Source organism: Gasterosteus aculeatus, chromosome 9 (assembly GCF_964276395.1).
Source record: "Gasterosteus aculeatus chromosome 9, fGasAcu3.hap1.1, whole genome shotgun sequence".
Classification (NCBI taxonomy): domain Eukaryota; kingdom Metazoa; phylum Chordata; class Actinopteri; order Perciformes; family Gasterosteidae; genus Gasterosteus; species Gasterosteus aculeatus.
The window spans coordinates 6,513,666-6,539,938 of record NC_135696.1 but is presented as its reverse complement, the minus strand read 5'-3'; the positions used below and the strand labels follow the sequence as shown (position 1 = coordinate 6,539,938).

Sequence of the window (26,273 nt, the reverse complement as noted above, 5' to 3'; positions counted from 1 at the left end):
GACCTGAAGAAGAAATCCTTTTAGGTTCAACATTCCTGTCCGCGTGATCTGCTAACTGTTGCACACATCATATATAGTGGATGCATACACGTAGATGGTGTGATATTTCTAGGCTAGGATGTATTCTGTGTCTATTATACTCGGTTTAGATTTTTTGTACTGTTTAGGGATTTCCATGACTGCTGCATTCACCCGTATTCACTGATATAGATATTTAGCGTTTAGATTGGTGGTTTCTTTTGATTTTTTTTGGTTTACATAATGAATTATGTAAAAAGGGGGAATTGATAATCAAAAGTTATTTTCATGGGCTTAGTTGGGGGTTTGCTGTCTTGTCTTGATTTAAGAGTTAGGTAAGGGGGAAGCAGGATCTGCCAAGCAGGCAGACACGAGTCTGACAGGATGGGGAGTCAGTTTGTGTCCTGGCTGAGGAATGTAAGGTCTGCGGGTCAACTAGAAGATTTACCAGCCAAAGGGGGGTTAGAGACACACCAACACTATTCAACAGACACACTCTGTTTACGATGTTTACGTTAAGTCAGGAGTCTGGACATTGGATGTGACCGGATCTTAGATGCGGGAGGTGGAAGGTCCTCCTCTACGCCAGTTTAGGGCCAATAGAAATATTTCCTTCTCTGTCTTTCAAGGGTTATAAAACATGATGTTCTTGCTGATGTTAGTTAGTTGTTCTTCCGGCCTGTGTGCTGCCTGAACTGCTCCTGCCTTTGCAAACGCAGCGCTGATACTTGACCTGTGATCTGACAAATAAATTTTCCAGAACGAGAGAAGTCATTCGGCTGAATTTTTGATAACCCCGACCAGGCTCCAAATCTTGAACACGTATTCTTACACAACGATGTTTCAAACAGCAACATGCAGAGGTCTCATTAACGTGCGTCACACAGGTGTCTCTATCCCGGAGGTAGAGACACCTCAGTAGGTCAACAAAGGTTGACTGAGCTCCTATAACAACGGATATTAAGAGTGAATGATCCATGGATAAGCAAAGCATTGTTGGTGCCTCGAGAGGAGGTTAAAGGCGGGGCCTGCGACCTACATATGGCAAGCCTCCATAGACAAAAGTCTTACTGGATTTTTTGTGTACTCTCATCTTGAATACAGTTCCGGGAAAATGTATTTCCCCCTCCCTGGTGTCTTTATTGCCAGCCCTTTGAAATCACGTGAATAGAACCTGTTTGACTATGAAAAGTAGGCTAAAATATCATCATTTCTAAAGAAATTCAAGAGCAAATGAGAAAGAAAGTAATTGACACATATCTTTTTGCGGAAATAAGATTACTCCACTGGTTTCAAGTTCTCTCCTTTGTGTTTTATAGATATCCAAAACCCCAAGAGCCTTTTGTAGTAGCATATAAGGAGTTGATCAACTTAGTCCATCAGTGTGCTTGCTCCTCAAACTCTTTGACTTTGTGGACTTTTCTTGCGAAAAGAAATAAAAATCTCTTTCTACGGGGGACCCAAAGGTGAGTTTAGACAATGATAGAGCATTCTTACCACAGATGTCATATGAATCACTGCTGTCAATTTGTGTTTCACTAATGATATGCTTGATACTTAACAGTCCTTAACAGGACTATTGTAATGTCACACTCATACTCTCAGGAAAATTTCTACTTTTTATATTTTTCCCAGTTGGCCATGGCGGCGTCTTTTAAAAATGTGGTTTGAAGATGTCTGTTGTTTTTTTCAGCGCATTTGTGTGGTGGCTCATAATGGGGGGGCCTGGGAGCTTTTTGTTGCCCTGTATTTTGCTGATTCTGAGAAGAAGCACTTCAGGTAAACCATATTGTCATTATGATACATAATAATTGTGCTATCTTATTTTCCAAAAAGGTAAAGTGATTGTTTTGAGGATCTTAATGAATGTAAACATGATCAATTGCACCCAGAAATTTGACTTGTATATTCCTATTCCTTATGACACTACCATTAAATCAAATGCTCTACACTACTATGTCTAGGAACTTGTGAAGCTTTACATGCAACCTTGCATATTGTATTGATCATTTAAACATTTTTACACTGAAGAGTCTAATCTAGTGTTTTCGAAGAGTCAGGATTCTTGTTGTTTAGTCACAAAATCATCTCGATTGTGTTACCTTTTTCTCTGCTGGCATGTTTTTTTTTTACCATGAACCTTTTGGAAAACTTCCCCACAATCACAAAGTTGTGTTTGTTTTTCTGTAATTTTTGAACTTTTATCATAAATCTGTCAATTAAAAGTGACATTATGAGATGAAGGTGAATGGCGAGTCTTGTATTGGTGTCATGCTCACAAAATGATCTCCCCTCTTTTTTTTTAGTGCACTTCACCACCATAATCACAAGCTCACCAGCTGCAGGCAACAGCACAGCAGATGAGGGGGAGGTCCGCCTGGCCGATGGAGGAGACAGCTCCTGCTCTGGCAGAGTGGAGATCTTCCACAGTGGACAGTGGGGGGCGGTGTGCGACGACCACTGGGACCTGCTGGATGCTCAGGTGGTGTGCAGGCAGCTGGGCTGTGGCAGGGTCCTGTCAGCGCCACAAGCTGCACACTTTGGACAAGGCACAGGTCCCATCTGGTTGGACGATCTCGTCTGCAGAGGCAGCGAATCAAAGCTCAGCGAGTGCAGTCACAGAGGGTTTGGAACTCACGACTGTGGTCACCACGAGGATGCTGGTGTCGTCTGTGAAGGTAGGTGTTTTTTTTAATATTTTGCAACCTTTTATGGTTGCAAAATGATTCACTGATGACTATCATCTTTCTCTCCCACTTTGATTTGGTGACCATATATCTTTCTTTTTAGTTCTCATTCAAACAACTTTACACTAACAACAAAGTGATTAATCTCATCCAACCCATCACTCTATGTTGGTTTATAAGAGTCAACATTCTAATTGTTGAAATTAATTTGCATGAAAGGATCTTTCATCTTTTTTTTTTAACAACCAATTTTTCAGTTTTTCCAACTCCACCTGAACAGCGCACTCCACCACCACTGAGGCTCCACCTATAATCACCAGCACACCAGCTTTTACATTACATTACATCTCATTTAGCTGATGCTTTTATCCAAAGCGACTTACAATAAGTGCATTCAACCACAGGGGTACAAACTCAGAAGAGCAAGAAACAAGAAAGTGCAATTTCCTCAAATAAGCCAATTTACTATTTGCTATAGATGAGTGGCGTTATAAGTACAATTTAAGTGCTACAATTTGTTAGTCTTTTAGTCGAGGTAGAGTCTGAAGAGCTTGTGTGTCTTTAGTTTGCGGCGGAAGATGTGAGGGCTCTCTGTGGTCCTGATGTCTTCAGAGAGCTCGTTCCACCATTTCGGAGCAAGGACAGCAAAGAGTCGTGATCTTGTTGAGTGTTTTGCTCTCTGTCAATTAAAAGTGTCAGCTGCAGACAACAGCACAGCAGTTGAGGGGGAGGTCCGTCTGGGCATGTTCAACTGTTTTTTTTTTACCATGACCCTTTTTGAAAATTTCACTGTCAACAACATTGCATTGTATGTTTTTCTGTTAGCCGGTTCACCGGTGAGGCTGGTCAACTCTGACAACCACTGCTCTGGCAGAGTGGAGGTGTACCACGATGCCCAGTGGGGGACAGTGTGTGACGACGGCTGGGACCTGATGGACGCCGACGTGGTGTGTAGACAGCTGGGCTGTGGTGCTGCTCGTTCTGCTGTAGTAAGTACAGCTTTTGGACAAGGAAGTGGACCCATCTGGTTGGACCATGTCAGTTGTTCTGGAAATGAATCATCAATAAGTGACTGCAGACATCCAGGATTTGGGGTCCATAACTGTCAGCACGGTGAAGACGCCGGCGTCATCTGCGATTGTAATTGTCCTTTTTTTTAATATTTTGTCATTTTGACCTTTTATCATATCTCTGTCAATTAAAAGTGACATTATGAGATGAAGGTGAATGGTAAGTCTTGTATTGGTGTCATCTGGTGTTCACTGATAACTATCATCTTTCTTTCACCCTTTGATTTGGTGACATTATATCTTTGTCTCTAGTTCTAATTTAAACCTCTTTACACTGTACCAACAAAGTCATTCATCTCATCTAACACATCACTCTAAGTGGTTTAGAAGAGTCAACATTGTTATTGTTGAAATGAATGCTCACAAAATCATCTCCCATCTTTGTTTTTTCAGCGCACTTCACCACCACTGAGGCTCCACCTATAATCACCAGCACACCAGCTGCAGGCAACAGCACAGCAGTTGAGGGGGAGGTCCGCCTGGCCGATGGAGGAAACAGCTCCTGCTCTGGCAGAGTGGAGATCTTCCACAGTGGACAGTGGGGGGCGGTGTGCGACGACCACTGGGACCTGATGGATGCTGAAGTGGTGTGCAGGCAGCTGGGCTGTGGCAGGGTCCTGTCAGCTCCACAAGTTGCACACTTTGGACAAGGCACAGGTCCCATCTGGTTGGACGATGTCTTCTGCAGAGGCAGCGAATCAAAGCTGAGCGACTGCGTTCACATAGGGTTTGGAACTCACGACTGTCATCACGGCGAGGATGCTGGTGTCGTCTGTGAAGGTAAATACACTTTTGTACAGCCAAAGGTAATGAAATCTGTTTGTGTGGGAGGATGTTTATGGTGTAACATTTCATCATTTTAAAGAGAAGGCTGCTGTGGTGTTTTTCAAAGATGTCCTCTTCTTTACAAGGTCCATCTTTCATGTCTCACTGTCAACAACATTGCATTGTATGATTTTTCTGTTAGCCGGTTCACCGGTGAGGCTGGTCAACTCTGACAACCGCTGCTCTGGCAGAGTGGAGGTGTACCACGATGCCCAGTGGGGGACAGTGTGTGACGACGGCTGGGACCTGATGGACGCCGACGTGGTGTGTAGACAGCTGGGCTGTGGCGCTGCTCGTTCCGCTTTAACAAATGCAGCTCAGGGACAAGGAAGCGGGCCCATCTGGTTGGATGATGTCAGTTGTTCTGGAAATGAATCATCAATAACTGACTGCAGACATCCAGGATTTGGGGTCCATAACTGTCAGCATGCTGAAGACGCCGGCGTCATTTGTGGATGTAAGTGTCCTTTTATATTTTCCAACTTGTGTTAGTTGTGTTGAAACACAGGTCTACTGGTAGTGTTTGCTTCCCTACCGAACATTAAGTAGTGAGGAGACCATCCGGTTGCGTCACTCTTCGTGCTGTTGTATGCATGCACTAATGAGGCTACATCCTGACTTCAGGATCTCTTCTTCTCTTGTCCCAATATTGCCAGCATGGATAGCAGTGTACGGTTGAAAAGCTACAGCTGTGGATCTCTTTGGGGATGATACGGAGTCGTTCGTGATTTCCATATTCCCAAAGTTGTCAGCATCTCTTTGATCAGTCTCGACTCAAAATCTCTTCCCTGATCAGAATGAATCCTTGCAGGTAAAACCATAGTGTACGAAATACTTTTTCGACAAGGATCTGTGCGACCATCAGGGCTTTCTGATTCCTCACAGGGAAGGCTTGAGCGTATTCGGTAAAATGGTCTGTTACCACCAGGACGTTACTAATGCCTCTGGAATCAGGTTCCATTGACAAAAAGTCAATACACACCAGGTCGTCCTGAAGAGATACTGTACAACACCACTTCTCTGAGCTGGGAGGGCAGCACCAGCTGCAGTGTCTCCTCTACAGCTTTCTTGCTTGCTCGGAAAGGAAGTCCATCCCTCATCAGTCTGCCAACTTCCCTCTTCATCAGCAGCACCTCAGGGTTTAAGTCGTTGCCACTAGGCCAAACTCTGTTTCACAGCCTCAATCACTGGTCTAACCACTGTATCTCTCTTCTTAGCAGCCATTTAATCTGCTTTTGAAAGTTGCTCAAGTGTAACTGTGACTGAAAGGCATACACCTCAGGATTACCGCCTGGTGTGTCTCCTAATGGTTCCACACGTCTCTGAGATGTGTCAGGTTCTTCTTCCACTTGCACCCCTTGACATATGGCCTTCACCACGTTCGGGGACAGGCTATCCCATTCTCTATCCTCTACATCCTCAGGTATGTTGCAGGACAACAAGTCAGCATCTATGTTTGCTTTACCAGGCCTATACTGATGCATCAAAATCATAGGTGGCATGGCTGCAAGCCAACGATGACCCGTCGCATTGAGTTTAGCCGTGGTAAGTGCATAGGTCAACGGATTATTATCTGTGCGTACAGAAAACCTGGCTCCGTAAAGGTAGACGTGAAACTTGTCCACTACAGCCCACTTTAGCGCAAGGAACTCTAACTGATTACACACAGTACTGGATATCGCTGTTCTGCAGAGCTCAACTTTTGGCTGAGTAAAGGCCACGGGCCTTAGCCCTTCTGGGTGTTCCTGGTAAAGTACCGCACCAATCCCTTTGAAACTTGCATCAGTATGTAAAACATAGGGCTTGTTGGCATCGGCAAAAGCCAACACCGGGGCATTAATCAGACATTGAATGATGCGATTGAAAGCGTCCGTGCAGGATTGGTCCCATCGGTCATTGAATGGTTCTGAAACTTTAGAGTAGGTCTTGGTCTTGTCCATGACCTGCTTCTTTCCAGGCTGATTAGGCGCATAGCCCTTTGTGAGGGGCCTAAATATGGAGGAGTATTTCGCTTTGAAGTGTCTGTAATACCCACAGAAACCTAAGAAGGATCGCAGTGACTTTCCGCGACTGACCTTGCGCGACTGAAATCCCACAAGACAGAAAGGCAGATTCCTTTCGGGGGTTTTATGTCCTGCAGCAGAAAACTGCTTCAAAAGTCAGACTTGGTTTTATATGGGAGCCCAAAACTGATAACTAACTCATCTTTCTCTCATACTTTGATTTGATAACGATTTACCTTTTTTTTTAGTTCTCATTAAAAAGTCTTTACACTAACAACAAAGTCAGTCATTGTATCACTCTAAGTTGTTTAGAAGAGTCAAGATTCTTATTTTCGAAATGAATGCTCACAAAATCATCTCCCATTTTCTATTTTTTTAATTTATTTTTTTACAACAAACCTTTCAGTTTCGCCAACTTCACCTGAACCAACCACAGCGCACTTCACCACCACTGAGGCTCCACCTATAATCACCGGCGCAACATCAGCAGTCAACAGCACAGCAGTGGAGGGGGAGGTTCGCCTGACCGATGGAGGAGACAGCTCCTGCTCTGGCAGAGTGGAGATCTTCCACAGTGGACAGTGGGGGGCGGTGTGCGACGACCACTGGGACCTGATGGATGCTGAGGTGGTGTGCAGGCAGCTGGGCTGTGGCAGGGTCCTGTCAGCTCCACAAGTTGGACACTTTGGACAAGGCACAGGTCCCATCTGGTTGGACGATGTCTTCTGCAGAGGCAGCGAATCAAAGCTGAGCGACTGCGTTCACATAGGGTTTGGAACTCACGACTGTCATCACGGCGAGGATGCTGGTGTCGTCTGTGAGGGTAAGTGTTTTAAAAAAAATATTTTGCAACCTTATCTTATATCTCTGTCAATTAAAAGTGACATACTGAGATTAACGTTTATGGAGAGTCTTGGATTGGTGTAATCTGGTGTACACTGATGACTATCATTCTGTCACACATCTTTACACTGTAACAAACAAAATAGTTCATCTCATTTAACCCATCCCTTGTAGAGTCAAGATTCTAATTGTTGAAATGAATGGTCACAAAAGGATCTTTTACTTTTATTTTATTTTTCACAACCAACCTTTCAGTTTTTCCAACTCCACCTGAACCAACCACAGCGCACTTCACCACCACTGAGGCTCCACCTATAATCACCAGCACACCAGCTGCAGGCAACAGCACAGCAGTTGAGGGGGAGGTCCGCCTGGCCGATGGAGGAAACAGCTCCTGCTCTGGCAGAGTGGAGGTGTACCACGATGCCCAGTGGGGGACAGTGTGTGACGACGGCTGGGACCTGAGGGACGCCGACGTGGTGTGTAGACAGCTGGGCTGTGGCGCTGCTCTTTCAGCTGTAGTAAGTACAGCTTTCGGACAAGGAAGTGGACCCATCTGGTTGGATGATGTCAATTGTTCTGGAAATGAATCATCAATAACTTACTGCAGACATCCAGGATTTGGGGTCCATAACTGTTGGCACGCTAAAGACGTCGGTGTCATCTGTGAATGAAATTGTCCTTTCATATTTTGAAATGTTTTATCATACTTTCACACATTAAAAGTAACAAGGTTTATGGAGAGCCTCGTATTGCTGTCCTCTGGTATACACTGATAAGCAACTCCTTTCTATTGTACGTTTATTTCGGGACCTTTCTCTATCTTCCTCTTTAATTCCAAATTTAGTCTTTACGTTGTAACCACAAAGTAATTTCTCTCATCTAATCCATCCATCCAATTAAATGGTTTAGAAGAGTCATAAGTCTTGTTATAAAATTGAACGGTCAAAAAATGATTTCTGATTTTTTACCTTTTTTTGCCCATGATCAAAATGTTTTAATTGCAATCATTTGGTGATTGGTTGTGATTTATCGCATTGTAATTTGCAAAAATTCAATAAAGCACGCAAAACTAGTGTATTGCATGCTGTTATTTGTTACGACTGTTTATTGTTTAACTTTGTTAACCGCAGTATTCCCTTTACACAGTAGCGGTTAAAATATGCCTTTAAATTTTTTAACTGTGCGGGGAAGTCTGTGTAGTGTATGTTTGTTCCTTTCAAAAAATGCAATCAATCAATTCCTCTGGAAGGGATTTTAAATGACATGTCCACTTTTACCCCTGCTAGTTAGCAGGATTCTTTGGCCCGCCCCCAAATGCTCTCATTGGTTGAAACACAAGATGATGTTTCAACATAATAACTTTTTTTAAATAACTGTGTTAACGAACGATAAAATGTTAATTAATGAATGCATTATCGCAATAACGTGCCCAGTCCTAGTATAAATATGTTAAGTCCTCCTCTGTTTGAAAACCACAACTATCAGGAATCAGGAAACATTTATTTACCAAAATATGCCAAACATACAAGGAATTTGTCTTGGCGGTTAGTGCGCGACAGTAGACAGACAAGACAGCAGCTCACAAGTAATAAAATAAAGTAAAATGAAATGCTAATGCAATAGGTTAGTAGAATAAGGCTATGAGTTAGTATAAAACAAGGGAATAAAGTTAAACATTTTAAATATTAAAAAAGTTAAAAAGAAAAATATTAAGCATAAAGTGCACTAACGAACAAGTAACAAAGTGACGAGTGACGACAAGTGATGAATTGCAGTTAAAGTGGCATGTGCAGTGTGGAGGGGAGTGACCGGTGGAATGTTATAGTCAGTCAGTGGGGAACCGGGCTCTGTTGATGAGCCCGACTGCCGACGGGAAGAAACTGTTCGTGTGGCAGGAGGTCTTAGTCCTGATGGACCTCAGCCTCCTGCCAGATGGAAGGGCCACAAACAGTTTTTGTCTGGGGTGAGAGGGGTCGGCCACGATCTTTTTAGCACGCTTCAGAGACCTGGAAGCGAACAAGTCCTGCAGGGACGGCAGATTGCAGCCGATCACCCTCTCTGCAGAGCGGATGACACGCTGCAGCCTGCCCTTGTCCTTGGCTGTGGCTGCAGCGTACCAGACGGTGATGGAGGAGCAGAGGATGGACTCGATGATGGCCGTGTAGAAGTGCACCATCATCGTCTTTGGCAGGTTGAATGTCTTCAGCTGCCTCAGGAAGAACAACCTCTGCTGAGCCTTCTTGGTGATGGAGCTGATGTTCAGCATTTTTTACTGCTAATATTTAGTGCATAAAGTAGTACTGCAACGAAGTCAAATGTACTTTGATCTTGTGGATCCCATTTATCTGAGTTTAAATTATCAGTTTTAGTTAGTGAGATAAGATCTGTCGTATTATAGTTTTTGGCCATTGAAATGGGTTTATTCAGATGACAGCTGTACCATCTTGGTTAAACAATCATTTTTATTATCACTGTAATTTCCCACAAAGCTAATGGGCACAGACATGATGTACTCGTTAGGTATTGGCTTCTGTTGAACCCCAGACGGCCTTAGTCATTCGGACACTGCTGAGCGGTCATTCCGTGGTGCACTTCAGCCCAAACACCGCTACGTATGAATACCAGTGGAAGATTCCATGTGCCATTTCTAGACAGGTGGCAAGCTCAAGCTCAAACTTGATGTACCTGATTACTTTCATTGGATTGCACCTATTTCCTGTGGACCAGATAGAGAATGTGAAAAAACCTTTTTTAGGAAACTTGAATGACAAACTAACTGTATGCAACTACTTTGCTATGTGCTGTTTCTCTTTCAGTCTCCACAGAACAGGAATTATTCTTTGATGTGAGCAACTCCACTCATCTCATTAGTTAGATGTAACCATGAACAATGGAGTGGTTTAGAACTATTCATAAAGTGCGAAACTCTGTTGCGGCCTATTGTTTGTATATGAACAGAATGCAGAATAAACAACAAGATGTCAGGGTTGGGGGTGGAAGGCAGGACTCAAAATGCAGACTTGCAGGAACAAAAGGACTTTAATAGTCAAAGGTCAAAAAATCCAAAAGGCCAAGGGGCAAAAACACACAGGCATGAAACTACAGAGATCCAAGACGAAAGACAAGGACAAGCGTGGCGAAAGACAATGACGCGACAAGTGACACAAGAGACACACGGCTTAAATACACAAGGGAGGTGCAGGTGATTGGACACAGGTGGAAACTATTAAGACGATCACAGGGGATGACGGGACAAGGCAGGAAGTGAAGTTACCCGGGGACACAAGTGGCAGAAAATTACAAAATATAACAGGAAGTGAACCACACCGTGACACAAGATAAAGAAAACTTTCCGTAAGACTTACATAAAAAAGTCAAATTAATATAATAATATAACCACTCAGGTTGTTGCAGCATAATGGGTTTTACACACAGCTGAGGGGGATGTTTAAGGGACCAAATCTAAATTTACTCAATAATGAACGGACCAGAGCAAACACAATGCTTGTGCCACTATCATTATTTATTTATCTATCTTAATGGACATTCACTTTCGCTTTTTTTGATGTTGAATACATTATTATAATTGATCACGATTACTGATTGCGCTACATTTTTTTACGAAAAGCACCATGCTTTGTTACATGTATACAAGTATTTTTTCCAAGTAAAATGTGAATTGGACCATGTTTGTGTTACCTAGAAGTCATCTGATTGGTCCCAGCATCATGTCACGTAAATCAGTGTGATCCATCCACGGATAAGCAAGGAATATTTGGTGCTTCAGGAGGGTAAAAGGTGGGGCTGTGCCCCACAGCCCGCTTATGGCAAGCCGCCAAAGTCTTGCTGGGTTTTTTGTGTAATCCCATCTCAAATACAGTGCCAGGAAAATGTATTTCCCCCTTCCTGGTTTCTTATTGATTTGGATATTTGTCACACTTAAATGTTTCAGATCATCAAACACAGTTTTACATTAGACAAAGATAACCTGAGTAAATACAAAATGCATGCAAAATAAATATCCAAACCTACCTGGCCTCTGTGTGAAGAAGTAATTGCCCCACACCTCCTCCCCATTGATAAATCATGAATGAACTGTGATTAACTGTGATATTAGGGCCGGCTTACTAAAATGACTTCAAGAGCGTCCTCCAGGGTCCTCCAGAGTGACTCTTCATGTCCAGGGTCCCTTCTTGGGCCCATCCAATCCTTTTATGCCTAAAAGCGAGAGCTGAGTTCGGGTGCTCGGCAGAGTGGTTTCCCTCACCTTTGGCCTTGAAGGATGAGTCATGACCAAAATACCTGGGTCACGGATACAAGCGGCTGAAATGTGTTTCCTGATGAGGGTGAGAAGCTCAGCCATCCTTGAGGAGCTCGGAGCAGAGCCGCTGGAAGCCCCTTCCAGCTGTTTTGGTCTGGGAATCTGGTAAGGACGTCCCCGAGGGATTGTCCAGTCAAAGCAGGTAGATGTGAGCCGGGGAAAGTTTGGGGTCTGAAAACTTGCTGAAACTGTGGCCCCGTGACCCGACCCCAGATAAGCAGTTAGAGATGAGATGAGAAGAAAGCTTCTCCATACTTCTCTCTGTCAGTGCACTTTTAAAATCATTAACACATATAACGTTAACACGAAGTTTACACAAGAATTCTGTGGTTATTAATTGACTTACAGTTAATAAGGAAATACTTCTTTAAGAAAAGATTACTCAGGAGGAAATTTCATGTTTCCCTTCCTTTGTGTTTTATAGAAAGGGAAAACCCCAGGAGCCTTTTGTGGTAGCATATAAGGAGAAGTTCAACCTAGTCCATCAGTGTGCTTGCTCCTCAAACTCTTTGTGACTTTGTGGACTCTGCAGCTCTTCTTGCAAGAATCTTGGTCATAAAAATCTTTATTTCTACAATCTCTCCAGGACCCAAAGGTGAGCTTAGATGCTGATAGAGAATTCTTACAACAGATGTCATATAAATCACTGCTGTCAATTTGTGTTTCTCTAATGAGCTTGATACTTAACAGTTCTTAACAGGACTATAAACTGTCACACTCTTAATCAGAGGGAAATTTCTACTTTTTATATTTTCCCCAGCTCCTGCTTTACCACACACTCTCTCGAAGGTAAGTACAAGACTTGCACCGTAGTGACCTCTATGCACGGCGGTATCCTTTCAAAATGTGGTTATAAGATGTCTGTTGTTTTTTTCAGCACATTTGTGTGGTGGCTCATCATGGGGGTGCCTGGGAGCTTTTTGTTTCCCTGTATTTTGCTGATTTTGGGAAGAAGCACTTCAGGTAAACCAATACATTATGATACAAAATAATTGTGTATCTCATTTCTCAAAAAGATAAATCAAAAATCGATCGTTTTGAGGATTTAAAAGAATGTAAACACCAAACAATTGCACCCAGACATTTGTCTTTAGATGGAGCTTGCAGAGTACATTTAAGATGAAACATATTTGGTACCATCACTATACTGTATATTCCTATCTCAATAATTAACTGACACACTAATACTAATTAAATCAACCTAAATATTAAATATTTAGAGACCATATTTTATGACAGCGCGATTACATCATATGCTGGATACTACTATGTCCAAATATACTTTCACGCTCTCTACATGCAACCTTGCATATTATGACGATATTCATAATTTAAACGTTCTTACACTTTAACAAAATAGTCTAATCCATCAATTTAAGTAATTTAGAAGAGTCAGGATTCTTGTTGTTTTCCTGATTGGTCACAAAATCATCTCGATTGTTTTACCATATTTCTCTGCTGGCATTTTATTTTACCAGGAACATTTTTGAAAACTTTCACAGTACTATGACAACATTGTGTTGTATGTTTCTCTTTTAGCTGGTTCACCGGTGAGGCTGGTCAACTCTGACAACCGCTGCTCTGGCAGAGTGGAGGTGTACCACGATGCCCAGTGGGGGACAGTGTGTGACGACGGCTGGGACCTGATGGACGCCGACGTGGTGTGTAGACAGCTGGGCTGTGGTGCTGCTCGTTCTGCTGTAGTAAGTACAGCTTTTGGACAAGGAAGTGGACCCATCTGGTTGGACCATGTCAGTTGTTCTGGATATGAATCATCAATAAGTGACTGCAGACATCCAGGATTTGGGGTCCATAACTGTCAGCACGGTGAAGACGCCGGTGTCATCTGTCAATGTAAGTGTCCTTTTTAAAAATATTTTGTCATTTTGACCTTTTATCATATCTCTGTCAATTAAAAGTGACATTATGAGGTTAAGGTGAATGGTGAGTCTTGCATTGGTGTCATCTGGTGTACACTGATAACTATCTCATCTTTCTTTCACCCTTTGATTTGGTGACATTATATCTTTGTCTTAACATCTTTACACTGTACCAACAAAGTCATTCATCGCATCTAACCCATCACGCTGAATGGTTTATGAGAGTCAAGATTGTTGTTGTTGTTGTTGTTAAAAAAAGATTGGCCAAAAAATTATCTCATCTTTCACTTTTTTATTTTTAAAACAAACCCTTCAGTTTTGCCAACTTCACCTGAACCTACAACAGCGCACTTCACCACGACTGAGGATCCACCTATAATCACCAGCACACCAGCAGCAGGTAACAACACAGTGGCTGAGAGGGAGGTCCGCCTGGCCGATGGAGCGAGGATGTTTATGGTGTAACATTTCATCATTTTAAAGAGAAGGCTGCTTTGCTGTTTTTCAAAGATGTCCTCTTCTTTACGAGGTCCATCTTTCATGTCTCACTGTCAATAACATTGTGTTGTATGTTTTTCTGTTAGCCGGTTCACCGGTGAGGCTGGTCAACTCTGACAACCGCTGCTCTGGCAGAGTGGAGGTGTACCACGATGCCCAGTGGGGGACAGTGTGTGACGACGGCTGGGACCTGATGGACGCCGACGTGGTGTGTAGACAGCTGGGCTGTGGCGCTGCTCGTTCCGCTGTAGTAAGTACAGCTTTCGGACAAGGAAGTGGACCCATCTGGTTGGATGATGTCAGTTGTTCTGGAAATGAATCATCAATAAGTGACTGCAGACATCCAGGATTTGGGGTCCATAACTGTCAGCATGCTGAAGACGCCGGCGTCATCTGTGAATGTAATTGTTCTTTTATATTTTGAAATGTTTTAACATACTTTCATACATTAAAAGTAACATACTGATATTAAGGTGAATGAAGAGGCTCGTATTGGTGTCATCTGGTATACACCGACAACCATCTCATCTTTTTCTCACACTTTGATTTGAAGACATTTTATCTTTCCCTTTAGATATCTTTTAAACATCGTTACACTGCAACAACAAAGTCATTCATCTCATCTAACCCATCACACTCAATGGTTTAGAAGAGTCAAGATTCTTATTGTTGAATCGAATGCTCACAGAAGGTTCTTTGATCTTTCATTTCCTTTTTCACAACCAACCTTTCAGTTTTGCCAACTTCACCTGAACCAACCACAGCGCACTTCACCACCACTGAGGCTCCACCTATAATCACCAGCACACCAGCTGCAGGCAACAGCACAGCAGTTGAGGGGGAGGTCCGCCTGGCCGATGGAGGAAACAGCTCCTGCTCTGGCAGAGTGGAGATCTTCCACAGTGGACAGTGGGGGGCGGTGTGCGACGACCACTGGGACCTGCTGGATGCTGAAGTGGTGTGCAGGCAGCTGGGCTGTGGCAGGGTCCTGTCAGCTCCACAAGCTGCACACTTTGGACAAGGCACAGGTCCCATCTGGTTGGACGATCTCGTCTGCAGAGGCAGCGAATCAAAGCTCAGCGAGTGCGTTCACATAGGGTTTGGAACTCACAACTGTCGTCACCACGAGGATGCTGGTGTCGTCTGTGAAGGTAAATACGTTTTTGTACAGCCAAAGGCAATGAAGTCCGTTTGTGTGGGAGGATGTTTATGGTGTAACATTTCATCATTTTAAAGAGAAGGCTGCTGTGGTGTTTTTCAAAGATGTCCTCTTATTGACGAGGTCCATCTTTCATGTCTCACTGTCAACAACTTTGCGTTGTATGTTTCTCTGTTAGCCGGTTCACCGGTGAGGCTGGTCAACTCTGACAACCGCTGCTCTGGCAGAGTGGAGGTGTACCACGATGCCCAGTGGGGGACAGTGTGTGACGACGGCTGGGACCTGATGGACGCCGACGTGGTGTGTAGACAGCTGGGCTGTGGCGCTGCTCGTTCCGCTGTAGTAAGTACAGCTTTCGGACAAGGAAGTGGACCCATCTGGTTGGATGATGTCAGTTGTTCTGGAAATGAATCATCAATAACTGACTGCAGACATCCAGGATTTGGGGTCCATAACTGTCAGCATGCTGAAGACGCCGGCGTCCTTTGTGAATGAAATTGTCAAAAAATTATTTCAGATTTTTTACCTTTTTTTTAGTACTTGCCCATGATCAAAATGTTTTAATCGCAATCATTTGGTGATTGGTTGTAATTTATCGCATTGTAATTTGCAAAATTCAATAAAGCACGCAAAATTAGTGTATTGCATGCTGTTATTTGTTACAACTGTTTATTGTTTAACTTTGTTAACGGCAGTATAACCTTTACACTGTAGCAGTGAAAATATGCCTTTTAATTCTCAACTTAAATGAATGAACTTATTTAAATAATACAAATTAAAAATACACATGAATACACTTTTTTTAAACCAAAGCTATCTTCCACAGCCAGGGCATTACTGTTTAATCTAGATTGTTATAGAAAAACGTTCCCCTTCGCACCCAATGACATTGAAATAGCCAGGTTAACGTTAATGAATCTCTTTATAGCATAAACATGTGTTTTTGATCAGGGAGCGGCATAAATGGTGTATCGGTCAACGTTCTGTCTAAATAAATTAATAACTCATTTAGCAATAATCCTTGTTCAGTAGTGAGTGTCCCTGTTAGAGTGAGGTGGTCAAGCACTAAGGTCATATCTGCGTTTAACTGTGCGGGGAAGTCTGTGTAGTGCATATTTGTTCCTTTCAAGACATGCAGTCAATCAATTTATCTGGAAGGGATTTTAAATGAAATGTCCATGTGAGTGTTGCTACTTTTTACCACTTTTACCCCCGCTAGTTAGCAGGATTCTTTGGCCCGCCCCCAAATGCTCTCATTGGTTGAAACACAACCTTTATTAGGAAACTTGAATGACAAACTGAGTGTATGCAACTACTTTGCTATGTGCTGTTTCTCTTTCAGTCTCCACAGAACGGGAATTATTCTTTGATGGAGCAACTCCACTCATCTCATTACTTGGATGTAACCATGAACAATGGAGTGGTTTGGAACCATTCATAAAGAAGTGTAAATGAATGAATGTAATAAATGTGTGCTGTATGCTTTATGCATGCTACTCTTTCTTATAAAAATGTTTTGCATTTGTTTGTGATCCACTTTGTGACAAGATTTGTGTCTTTACACAAACGCATGAATTATTCTTTGGACCAAATTACATCTCTTTTGTACAATAGTGTAAACTGTCTTTGTGTGTGGTATAATGTAATTTAGTCATTTTGTGTTTTACTTTTTCAAAACTTACTTGGAATATGCAGTAGTGAACAAATTAAAGTAAAATGTAGTCCCAACTGACTTTGGTCCAGACTGAAAATAGTAAACTACTATGATGAATTTACATATAGCACTGTCAGAGGATGAATAATGATAACTTTAGTGACACCCTGACTTTTCCTGCGGCAACGCCATGAGGTGTTTCTTTGTGTTTGAGTGGGACATTGACAGCCATGAAACCATTCCTAACTAGTAGCCTCAGAAGAACTCAGAGACTATCTGACATACTTTCCACGTTCAAAAGTTGAAGTATAACCTAAAATCTGCGATTCCTTTTTGAAGACCATGGGCTCAGACATTACCCAAACCTTAATCAGGAGAATATGTTTTATTCAAAATATTCCTAAACTGCATTAAGGTCAATATAGTGGTGATCACCGACTGTGTTGAGGTTGGTCACCTTGCAGCTGAAGGTCACAGTACACATGGCTCTGCTCTCTAGGAAACTCATAATAATGGCCTTTGTATGCAGGTGGGCGTTTAATAGATTTGATTGACATGCCAAGCGCCCAATAGAACGGCCCACTGGCACAGATGAGGGCGGGGCATCCGATGACCAACGTTTTCGGGTTCAGGTTTTACAGCAGTTGGGGCTAATTTCCGCTCGGTGGTGGTTGCAGCGCAGACCCGGTAGCCCTCAGCCCTCGACTCAGCCGACAGCCGTCGCCATGTCCAACAACAACGCCAGCAACAACTTAATTATCGCCCAAAGGGCCGTGAAGCAGCTCCGGTTAGAGGCCAGTATCCGCAGGATCAAGGTACGCAACCCTCAACACAAACACGGAAGACTGCGCTCGCCGTTGAATGGCGGAGACGAACTGTTGCCGAAATGACACAGACCGGACTCTTTACAAGTTACGCGCCGAGAGACGCGACTAAAACCCGGGTACCACCGGCTCTATCCGCGTCGTTACGGCGGAGAGTTTGCGTCAGTTGTTGTTGTTGGGTTTTTGTTTTTTTTGTGGGAAGCGTCGCCACTTTAAAGTGTCAAAAGTGTCGAGAGGAAGTGACACGTTTATCGAAGTTTCTGTGTGTTGTTGTTGTTATCTTAAGGGCAACGGGTGACCAGTATCGCTCGAAATGTTACACGGGTGACACACCCGTCCGTGGTTGGTCCCGTTGCTTGCAAATAATATGCAAAAAATGTGCCTTTTTTTTTTTTTTAGGTCCGTGTATGTAAACGAGAGACATTTGAGCAGCGGGAGTCCCGCAGCATTACAACTGTGACAGACTTGTTGTTATTGTTGTTTCCGTCACCGTGTGTCTGGCTCCGCAGGTGTCCCAGGCCGCTGCTGAGTTGAGGAACTTCTGTCAGCAGAATGCCTCCAAGGACCCCCTCTTGGTAGGGGTGCCCTCCAGCGATAATCCCTTCAGACCCCCAAAGTCCTGCTCCCTGTTCTGAGGTAGGCCTGCTGGTCCCTTCGTCTACGCTGCAGAGGGAAGATTACATCTTCACAATAAGTTTACGTTGAATTTAACTAACTCGCCGCACTCAACTTTGGGGCTAATGATTATTTCACTGAAAAATTAAGCATTTTGAATGTGCGCCTGCCTGCTTGTGCGGAATGCAGAAAGAACAATACAGCTATGAACTATAGCAGCAACGGAGGAATTTGTCACTCAAATCGACTACATTAAGCATCAACCCTGAATGGGCATCGTCTTAAAAGGTGGTAAATGTTTTGCAATTGTATCCGTTTGTCTACAGCAGACCGAAAGGTCTTTGAACTGGACCGTGGATTTAGCCGTCTTCACTTGAACCTGATGTTGCTGCAGATCGACCAGCGGCTCTTCTTGGGATGATGCATCACAGGACCGATGGGCTCAGGAGAGTGATGACACCCACTCGTTTGCCAAATTTAATAGATCCATAACTCCCATCTGTTACATTAATACAGGGCCAAACTCAACTTTAAAAAAAATGTAATTATTGACTCTTAACTTGACTAATGATTAAGCCATTTACCTGATTAACGTTTCCGGTTTAAATTTGCTGACCCATTGATGTCAGTGAAATTCAGCCCACATTATTGGCAAAGTCAAACATTAATTTAAACCAGATGCTTAAGAATCAGAACATTTTCTATTTATGTGTGTGCATGTATGTATGTATATATACGTACACACATATATTCATACACACCCTTATTATATTGTGTGTCTTTACAAAACATTAACTGTCTATGTGGCCAACATGCATACTGGTAGCTTTTGAGCTACATTTATAGGTATCTTAAACCATCCATGCATTTGTGGCAATGGTAACGGTGTTACTACTATTTGAAGGTACAGTGATATGGTACAGACTTTAACCACATCAGTGCAGGGCATGTGATTGTCCATTGTTTCAGTCTTTTTCTCTGTATATAGTTAACAGCCTGTTAAGGTTTGCCAGCCTAAAAGTTCCTGTCTTTGAAACACACCAAGGCCTTACACTGTTGGATAGTGAGTCATTTAATGTGTATTACTTTAGATACTGAAATGGCCAAACAGCAAGTTTTGAATATATCTTATCAAAACCGATTATTATTTCTGTTGAATGAATGATGCTCCATTGACTTGTTGCGTTAATTGTTTTCCACATTGGAATCATATTCCAATCAACCAAAACGTGTACTACTGTTAGCCTTTTTCTTCCTAACTTTGCTACTTCAGGTAACCTTTTTAAACAATAAACTACTTTTCTGAACACTGGTTAATTGCTATACGTGCTTTTTTCTTTTAAATATCACTCTTTTTTTAAAAGATTGGGGGGGTTTTCCAGGTATAAGTTCACACTGTTGAATTGTTTGAGACTTGATCAGAAGCTTTTAGGTTGCTTCTAAAATAGGTCAAAGCAGATGTTACGTAGAGGTTGCGGCCTCTTGATTTAGTTGTGGGTCAGTTGAGTGTTTTGTAAGCCAATAAACTGCTGGACTGAATTCAGTTTAAAATGATTGCGCTGGACGTTTGGTTGCGCTGCATAAATGTACATCCTAACAGCATTGCAGGCAGCGCCACTAACTCCAAAGTTGCTGCTGCAGGTGGAGGCAGAACACTGGCATATTTCTAATACTGATTCATCAATATTTGTAAGAAAACCAACTAGAAATGCTGAGAATAGTTGTGCTTTGTTTGCTCCACTTGTGGTCTCCAACACTGAATTTAATCCATGCCCAAATTCAATTGACACCCAATAGTGAAATTTGGGACAAAATTTGGGTCAATTTCAGCTCCTCTCCATAATATCTCCGTATTAAAAAAAATATATATATATATATATATATATCACTTCATACTTTTACAGCATGTGTTAAATCACACTAAGCATTTGTTGGACTGAATCATTTTAAATCCTAAAGTTTCATTGTAGCTTTTTATATTTGACGTAATTAGCGGAATTGCCATCACCTGGAATTAAAAGAAGCACCATCTGTCAGAGGAAGTGTCCCTTTTCGACTCAGGTAAGGCACTGGAGATATGACCACTGATCCATTGTTAATGTAGGCATTTAGTGGTGTAAATGTCATCAGAGTATGTGTGTGTGCACATTGTCTTGATCACGTTGTGGTGCATGCAAGTAAAATGTCCCCTTGTTGCTAATATGTGAATGTGGCATCCAGATGGCTTCCAGGTTTGGCCAGAAGAGAGTTGGAAGAAGCTCTGAGTACTCTGGTAATACTGTCACCTTTTACCGGCAATGTAGGCGCATGAACCAAAAGCTTTTAACTGTGAACGCTGAAGTGATCTGAAACCACAATCTAATCCGCACTACCACTTATCCCCATCTTTACTTCCCCTTCTCCTCAACATGTTGACTGCAGACACCCATCTGTCCAAGGATCTGAGCTCCTCCAATGAGCTCTCCCACAGCGCCTCCTGGTGGGACGAAAGAGGGGAGCACACAGAGCAAGGAGACTCCCTCAAAGTGGGTCCCAAAAAAATTAAATACATTAAACCGATTATGGGGATTAGGGTTCATTCTGGGGGGGGGAAACTAAATATCCATCATGTAGGAGCATCTAAAGGCGATGGATGAGCATGCGGCCAGGCTTCAGGACATGCTGCGATGCGAACGGACCAAAGTAAGTTGTGCGTGTGACAGAAATGGTGGAATATGCAATGTGTTTCTCCCTGAAATTACTCTGCCCCCCCCCCCCCCCCCTTCTAAAATTCCCCTCCACCCTCTGGGCAGAGCACTCGTCTGCAGCTGCGTTGCAACCAGCTGGAGGCCGAGCTGAGGCTTCGAGAGCAGCTCACCAGCAGACTGAAGGAGCGAGTCGCTCAGCAGACGGACCGACACAGAGAGAAAGGACCTTGTGAGACTCTGTCCAGTTGCACCTAAATTCATTGAATACTTCCCTCCCGGCTGTTACTTATATTTTATATATATTTACTGAAAACGGGCAACATTTACCTGCTTGCATTGTTGTGTACAGCAATAGAGGTGTTGAACCTTCCGCCTGGAGGTCGAGGCAAAAAAGAACAGCTGATCAAATCCTTCAGGTCTACCGCCAAGTAAGGTGACTCAATCGTCGCTTCCTTTAAGCCTCTCGTCGCCTCTGGCTAATTCTCATTTGCTTCCCTCGGCCGTGCAGACGAGAAGAGGCCGCGCTGCGTCTGATGCTGGAGCGCAGAGAAGCAGAGCTCAGGGAGGCGATGAAGCTGCGCCACAGTCTCACGACTTTACTTCATTCTCTCAGAGTCGACATGGAGCACGTGAGGAAAAGAAGGCCGGTTCAGGTCGATTACTAGAATTGGTCGGGTTGGGCCCCAAGAGATGATGAATTGAAGTTATTTTGACAAAACTAGTTAAACTGCAGAGGCTGCTGCAGTGTCGTGTTAAAGCGGAACTTGGCGGATACAAGGTCCATTGAGCAGCCATTGCGGCGCTTGAAAGTTCAAATTGGACATTTTACCTTTCAGCCACCATGGACAAAAATGTCCTTTTAGGTGTTTTGGTAAATAAAGGAAACTCCATCGGCTAACAAGTCATCAAAATCTCCTGAAAGGCCACTTAAATAACTCAATTGTTTCTAGAGACCGGAGTCCAAGATGAGTATTCATAAGGACGACTACGTCCCAAATCCCAATTTTCTTTTTAAAGACGCTGTCCAACGTGGTGGAAGTCCAAACGGAGGACAAAGGGCTGGATCAAGCTGAGAGAGCGCTGGGTGACCATGTAACAGGAGGAGTGGTTCAGAGTTGGCGGCAGGTGCAGAGGAGACTGGCCGACGTTCCATCTGGAGGTAAAGACCCCTGATGAACCCTCGTCAAAGTCCCGCGTTCATCTGTTGAACAACAGACAAGAAGTACTCTTTGCAAATGTACATTTTCGTCTTTTCATTTATTTTTGCCAAACCAATGCTTGCCTGAGGACAATGTGTGGTCTTTTCTCGACTGCGGAGGCCACTCTGGCGTTGACACTGACCATGACAAGCTCCTCGCTGGACTAGAAACCGAACTGAAGGGGAGCCAACAGCTCGTCAGATTACAACAGCAGCTGCTGCAGGTTTCGTTAAACTTGCTCTCACTTTATTCTTGCATGAACTTCTGGTGTTATAGCTCCAGTCAAACTTCAAAGCCCTGACTTTGCCTGTCCGCAGGACAGCCTTGCCTCACCTGCCACCTCTGAACTGGCTGATTCCTACTTTTTGGAAGAGTGGGAACGTCTTCAGGTGCGCTCGGCGGAGCTCGATCATCAGCGGTGGACTTTTGAAAGGGAGAGGCGGTCCTTCACCGACGCTGCCATCCGACTGAGCCATGAGGTGGGAAGAACACTGTTATTAATTTGCAAACATAAAGGGATTTATAATCTGTGTTGTGTATGACACCCTCTGTCTTTGGACTCTAGATTTTGATATCCGGATAAAGGTAGAAACCTCTGCAAACGGAGGAGACATCCCTACCGCTTTCATTGTGCATGTACTGTCCCCCATACAAATATCACAGCATACTGGCTTAAGAGGCTGCTTCTTTTTTGTGTCCACAGCGCCGTGAGTTTGAGCAAAAGAAGGCCTCTCTCCTGAAGCAGCATTATCTGTGCGACTCACCTCTGTCTGGTAAAGGAGCCCCAAGAAGCAACACCGCCAGGCGGAGCGCAGCACTCGGTGAGTACGCAATTTCAAAAAAAGGATTGCATGGCTCGGAGAAAAGTACTTAACACATTATGCGTATGTGACTCCAGATTTCTCAAGTTTTGGGCCTTCTGGCATGTCTGACTGTCTCCCCATTACACCGACTTCCACCAAGTCGGGGTCGGCTACGCTTTCTGTATCGCATCAGGGACGATTTGGAGTTCACACCCCGAGCACTCCCGAGCTGTACTCTGCCCTCAATCTGTCCTACAACTGCAGGTTAGTCAAGTCCTGCTGTCGTGGCAATGGCCGTGTACACAAAGAGAGAAGGATGGCCAAAAGAAACTGTTGAATCACAATCACTCTTATGACTCCCTCCGCTCTCCTCCCTCAGAAGTAGAGCGCTGGACGACGCGCCAGAGACCTGGGACAGCCGAGTGGACGGGATGCTGCACACGCCACAGGCTTCACACCTAGACTGGTCTTTTTAATGCCATTCTGATGATGGCATCAAACACATTGCATCTTATTTACACTTTAAATATTCAATAAAGGCTGACTATATTTTAATCTGTTTTTTCCCCCATAAATACCTTGTATAATTCAAAGAGCAGTTTATCAGTTGAAATCAAGCCTGGCCCATAAAGCATTTTCCATAATGTTCATATGATTGCTGTCGAACATTTTTTTCTTTTGGTGCTTTTCCATAATAACATTGTCTGATGTGAATAGTTTTATTAAGTGATGACAACTGTGTGAAATATCCCAAAGTCATGTGTCTGATATCTTGATGTATTGGATTAAACTCTCCTTTTAATTAAAGATATCTCCAAGATTGCCTTGTTTGACTCACGCAACATAGCTAAAGCCAGGTCTTTATTATCCATAGCTAATGCAGATTATAATTAGAATTGTTTTCAACTCAATGGCATCCATTGTAGTCTGTCCATCCTGGAGTGGGATCCCTCCTCTGACGTTCTCCTTAAGGTTTCTTCCCTTTTTTTCCCTCTTGGAAGGGTTTTTTCATTTTTTGGGGAGTTTTTCCTGTGCCGATGGTGGGTTTCGGGACAGAGGATGTTGTATGTGTACAGACTGTAAAGCCCTCTGAGGCAAATTTGTAATTTGCGATTGTGGGCTATACAAAATAAAATGAATTGAATTGAACCTTCTTGGATGGAGCGGTAAACATTTACGCAGGGAATCAGTCTTCAATCTTAACATTCTGTTGTCATGCCTGCTGCATGTTAGTATTAAAAACATTTAGCTCAAAATGCTGCTATCTTCTTAACTAAATTGGTGTTCAGTAGTAAAGGATGCAGCTCCAAATGATTTGTTATTACTGAATTTGAATACATTAAGTATACACAATTCCAAACTGTTATTTAACTTGATTTGTTATGCCTTGTTTATCTCCCTAAACAAAATATTTTAAAATATGTATATATTATAAAAACCCAAACCCAAATCTGTGCCAGCAAAAGGCGCATGCAGCTGTGCGTAAGGGACCAGAGGGCTTTAATTCACCTCTAAATGACCTGCACGCGGGGTGCATGCGCTCCTGTGATTGGCTGCCGGCACGGGGGAGGAGTGTGCCTCGCTCCCTCTGATCGCCACTTGTGTTCAATTACCAATTACCAACTTCAGAACTTTGTCCGTGCGCTTGCTGTCGTATGTCAGCGGTCCTTTACATCGTTATTACAACGTCAACAACTTTAACGTCCAACTCAAAACGGCGGACAAAACGAAAGCCACCGGTCGGGAAGGAGCGAGGATGAACGGGGGGGTTTGGGGACTTTCGCATCACCTGCCGAGCTTCATGGAGTCAGAAAGCAACAGTTTCCAGCCCTGGAGAGACTACATAGGACTGTCGGACACAATCAGAGAGATCCTGGGCCGCCACGCGGCCCCCGAGGGCCCTCTGACTGCCTCCAGTGCTCCGCACTCTGAATCGGAGGACCTGTCCGAGGCACTGATGTCCGTGCGCATTGCCGCAGTTCGCCAAAGCAGCGACCCTGGCGCAGACTGTGCGCCGCGCCTCTGCGGGGACTCCGTGGCGCCGGGCCCTCTGGCTGCTCCACGCGCTGTCGATGGTGGTTTGTGGTACGCCGCGAACCCCTCTCGTGCCGATAAACCAGAGGCAGCAGCTTTGGCTCCGGCGCCAAGTCCGCTGGGCTCCCGGGGCCCAAAAGACCGCAAGAAGACCACTCGTTTCAAAAGCACGGATCCACCATTGTCCGCGTCCCCCGAGCGCATGTTCTGCAGTTTCTGCAAGCACAACGGGGAGTCCGAGTTGGTGTGCGGATCCCACTGGCTGAAGAACCAGGTCGGAGACGTGCTGTGTCCCTATCTGCGGCAGTACGTGTGTCCTCTGTGCGGGGCCACGGGGGCCAAAGCGCACACCAAGCGCTTCTGCCCGAAGGTGGACAGCGCGTACAGCTCCGTGTACGCCGAGTGCAGACGCTGAACCAACGCGAGGCCAGCGCGCAGACACGGAAGGTTAAATCCTCCATCACCCAGTGTGGTTTCCCTTAAGCCGCGCGCGTGTGAGTTGTGTGTGTGTGTGTGGTTTTTGTTTTATTTGCATGCTTTCGCACGTTTGCTGTGTAGCCTTTTTGTCTAATGCTGATTGGAGCCATTTCCCAGCTGGTCTGTTTGTCGGCCTGGTCTTCTCGAACAGCGTCCATTCACATTCTGTAGAGCACTTTCAATAACGACTGCCAGATATTGCGTTTGGGAGGAAAACAAGGCATGTTTCAAAAGAGTTTGTTTTACATATTTTTTTTAAAAAAAGGGGCCACCTGATCGTCATCATCTGTCGTTTCATATCTCCCGTCCATGCATTGAAGGATACTAACTCAAGATGCAAGTCGACAGTAATGACGTTACGACCGCATATAAGCTAAACATCATGTGACCATGTCAGCATTTTTAACCATTTTAAATGTAAACAACTTGTTCTTGTTCAGAGGTGTTGAGCAAATACCTGTTCCTAAGGCATGCTATTCTATTTTGAAAATTGTAACTGGCTTTTCTAAAATGCCATTGCAGCTCTAATCGCCTTGTAATAGAGTTGTCAAAAAAAAGTGTGATTCTGTGTGAAATTATTGTATATCTGAAGTTCTAAATGTACAAATTGGCCACATCTGTTTGTGTATTTGTCTTTTTCCTCATCACATCATTTATAACAAAATACCCGTAT

General features: G+C 43.8%; 4 protein-coding genes across 5 annotated transcripts; all 4 read left to right on the top strand.

Moving 5' to 3' along the window:
• Window positions 1–1,239: 1,239 nt before the first annotated feature.
• LOC120824751 (scavenger receptor cysteine-rich domain-containing protein DMBT1) lies at window positions 1,240–15,944 on the top strand. Its single transcript, XM_078079998.1, has 16 exons — window positions 1,240–1,484; window positions 1,712–1,797; window positions 2,325–2,696; window positions 3,531–3,845; window positions 4,169–4,555; window positions 4,743–5,057; window positions 7,010–7,426; window positions 7,702–8,114; window positions 12,348–12,365; window positions 12,531–12,559; window positions 12,648–12,733; window positions 13,310–13,624; window positions 13,967–14,050; window positions 14,235–14,549; window positions 14,883–15,299; window positions 15,486–15,944. The coding sequence occupies exons 1-16, from the start codon at window positions 1,252–1,254 to the stop codon at window positions 15,800–15,802; spliced, it is 4,119 nt and encodes a 1,372-aa protein (XP_077936124.1). The 5' UTR covers window positions 1,240–1,251; the 3' UTR covers window positions 15,803–15,944.
• A 1,602-nt stretch (window positions 15,945–17,546) lies between these two features.
• On the top strand, window positions 17,547–19,712 carry LOC120824843 (guanine nucleotide-binding protein G(I)/G(S)/G(O) subunit gamma-10). The gene is made up of 3 exons (XM_040185944.2): window positions 17,547–17,776; window positions 18,295–18,421; window positions 18,727–19,712. The coding sequence occupies exons 1-2, from the start codon at window positions 17,687–17,689 to the stop codon at window positions 18,418–18,420; spliced, it is 216 nt and encodes a 71-aa protein (XP_040041878.1). The 5' UTR covers window positions 17,547–17,686; the 3' UTR covers window position 18,421; window positions 18,727–19,712.
• Window positions 19,713–20,330: 618 nt separating this feature from the next.
• LOC120824787 (afadin- and alpha-actinin-binding protein) lies at window positions 20,331–23,900 on the top strand. Of its 2 annotated transcripts, none has more exons than XM_040185859.2 (13): window positions 20,331–20,461; window positions 20,621–20,672; window positions 20,822–20,925; window positions 21,014–21,082; window positions 21,193–21,316; window positions 21,437–21,515; window positions 21,596–21,716; window positions 22,105–22,246; window positions 22,406–22,509; window positions 22,604–22,765; window positions 22,990–23,107; window positions 23,185–23,353; window positions 23,469–23,900. In XM_040185859.2, the coding sequence occupies exons 2-13, from the start codon at window positions 20,621–20,623 to the stop codon at window positions 23,563–23,565; spliced, it is 1,341 nt and encodes a 446-aa protein (XP_040041793.2). In that variant the 5' UTR covers window positions 20,331–20,461; the 3' UTR covers window positions 23,566–23,900. The 2 variants fall into 2 exon arrangements, with proteins under 2 accessions (XP_040041793.2, XP_040041794.2); XM_040185860.2 differs by having other exon boundaries at window positions 20,394–20,500.
• A 115-nt stretch (window positions 23,901–24,015) lies between these two features.
• On the top strand, window positions 24,016–26,230 carry nanos3 (nanos homolog 3). Its single transcript, XM_040185906.2, has one exon. It carries the CDS (start codon window positions 24,846–24,848, stop codon window positions 25,536–25,538), a length of 693 nt encoding a protein of 230 aa, XP_040041840.2. The 5' UTR covers window positions 24,016–24,845; the 3' UTR covers window positions 25,539–26,230.
• Window positions 26,231–26,273: the final 43 nt, after the last annotated feature.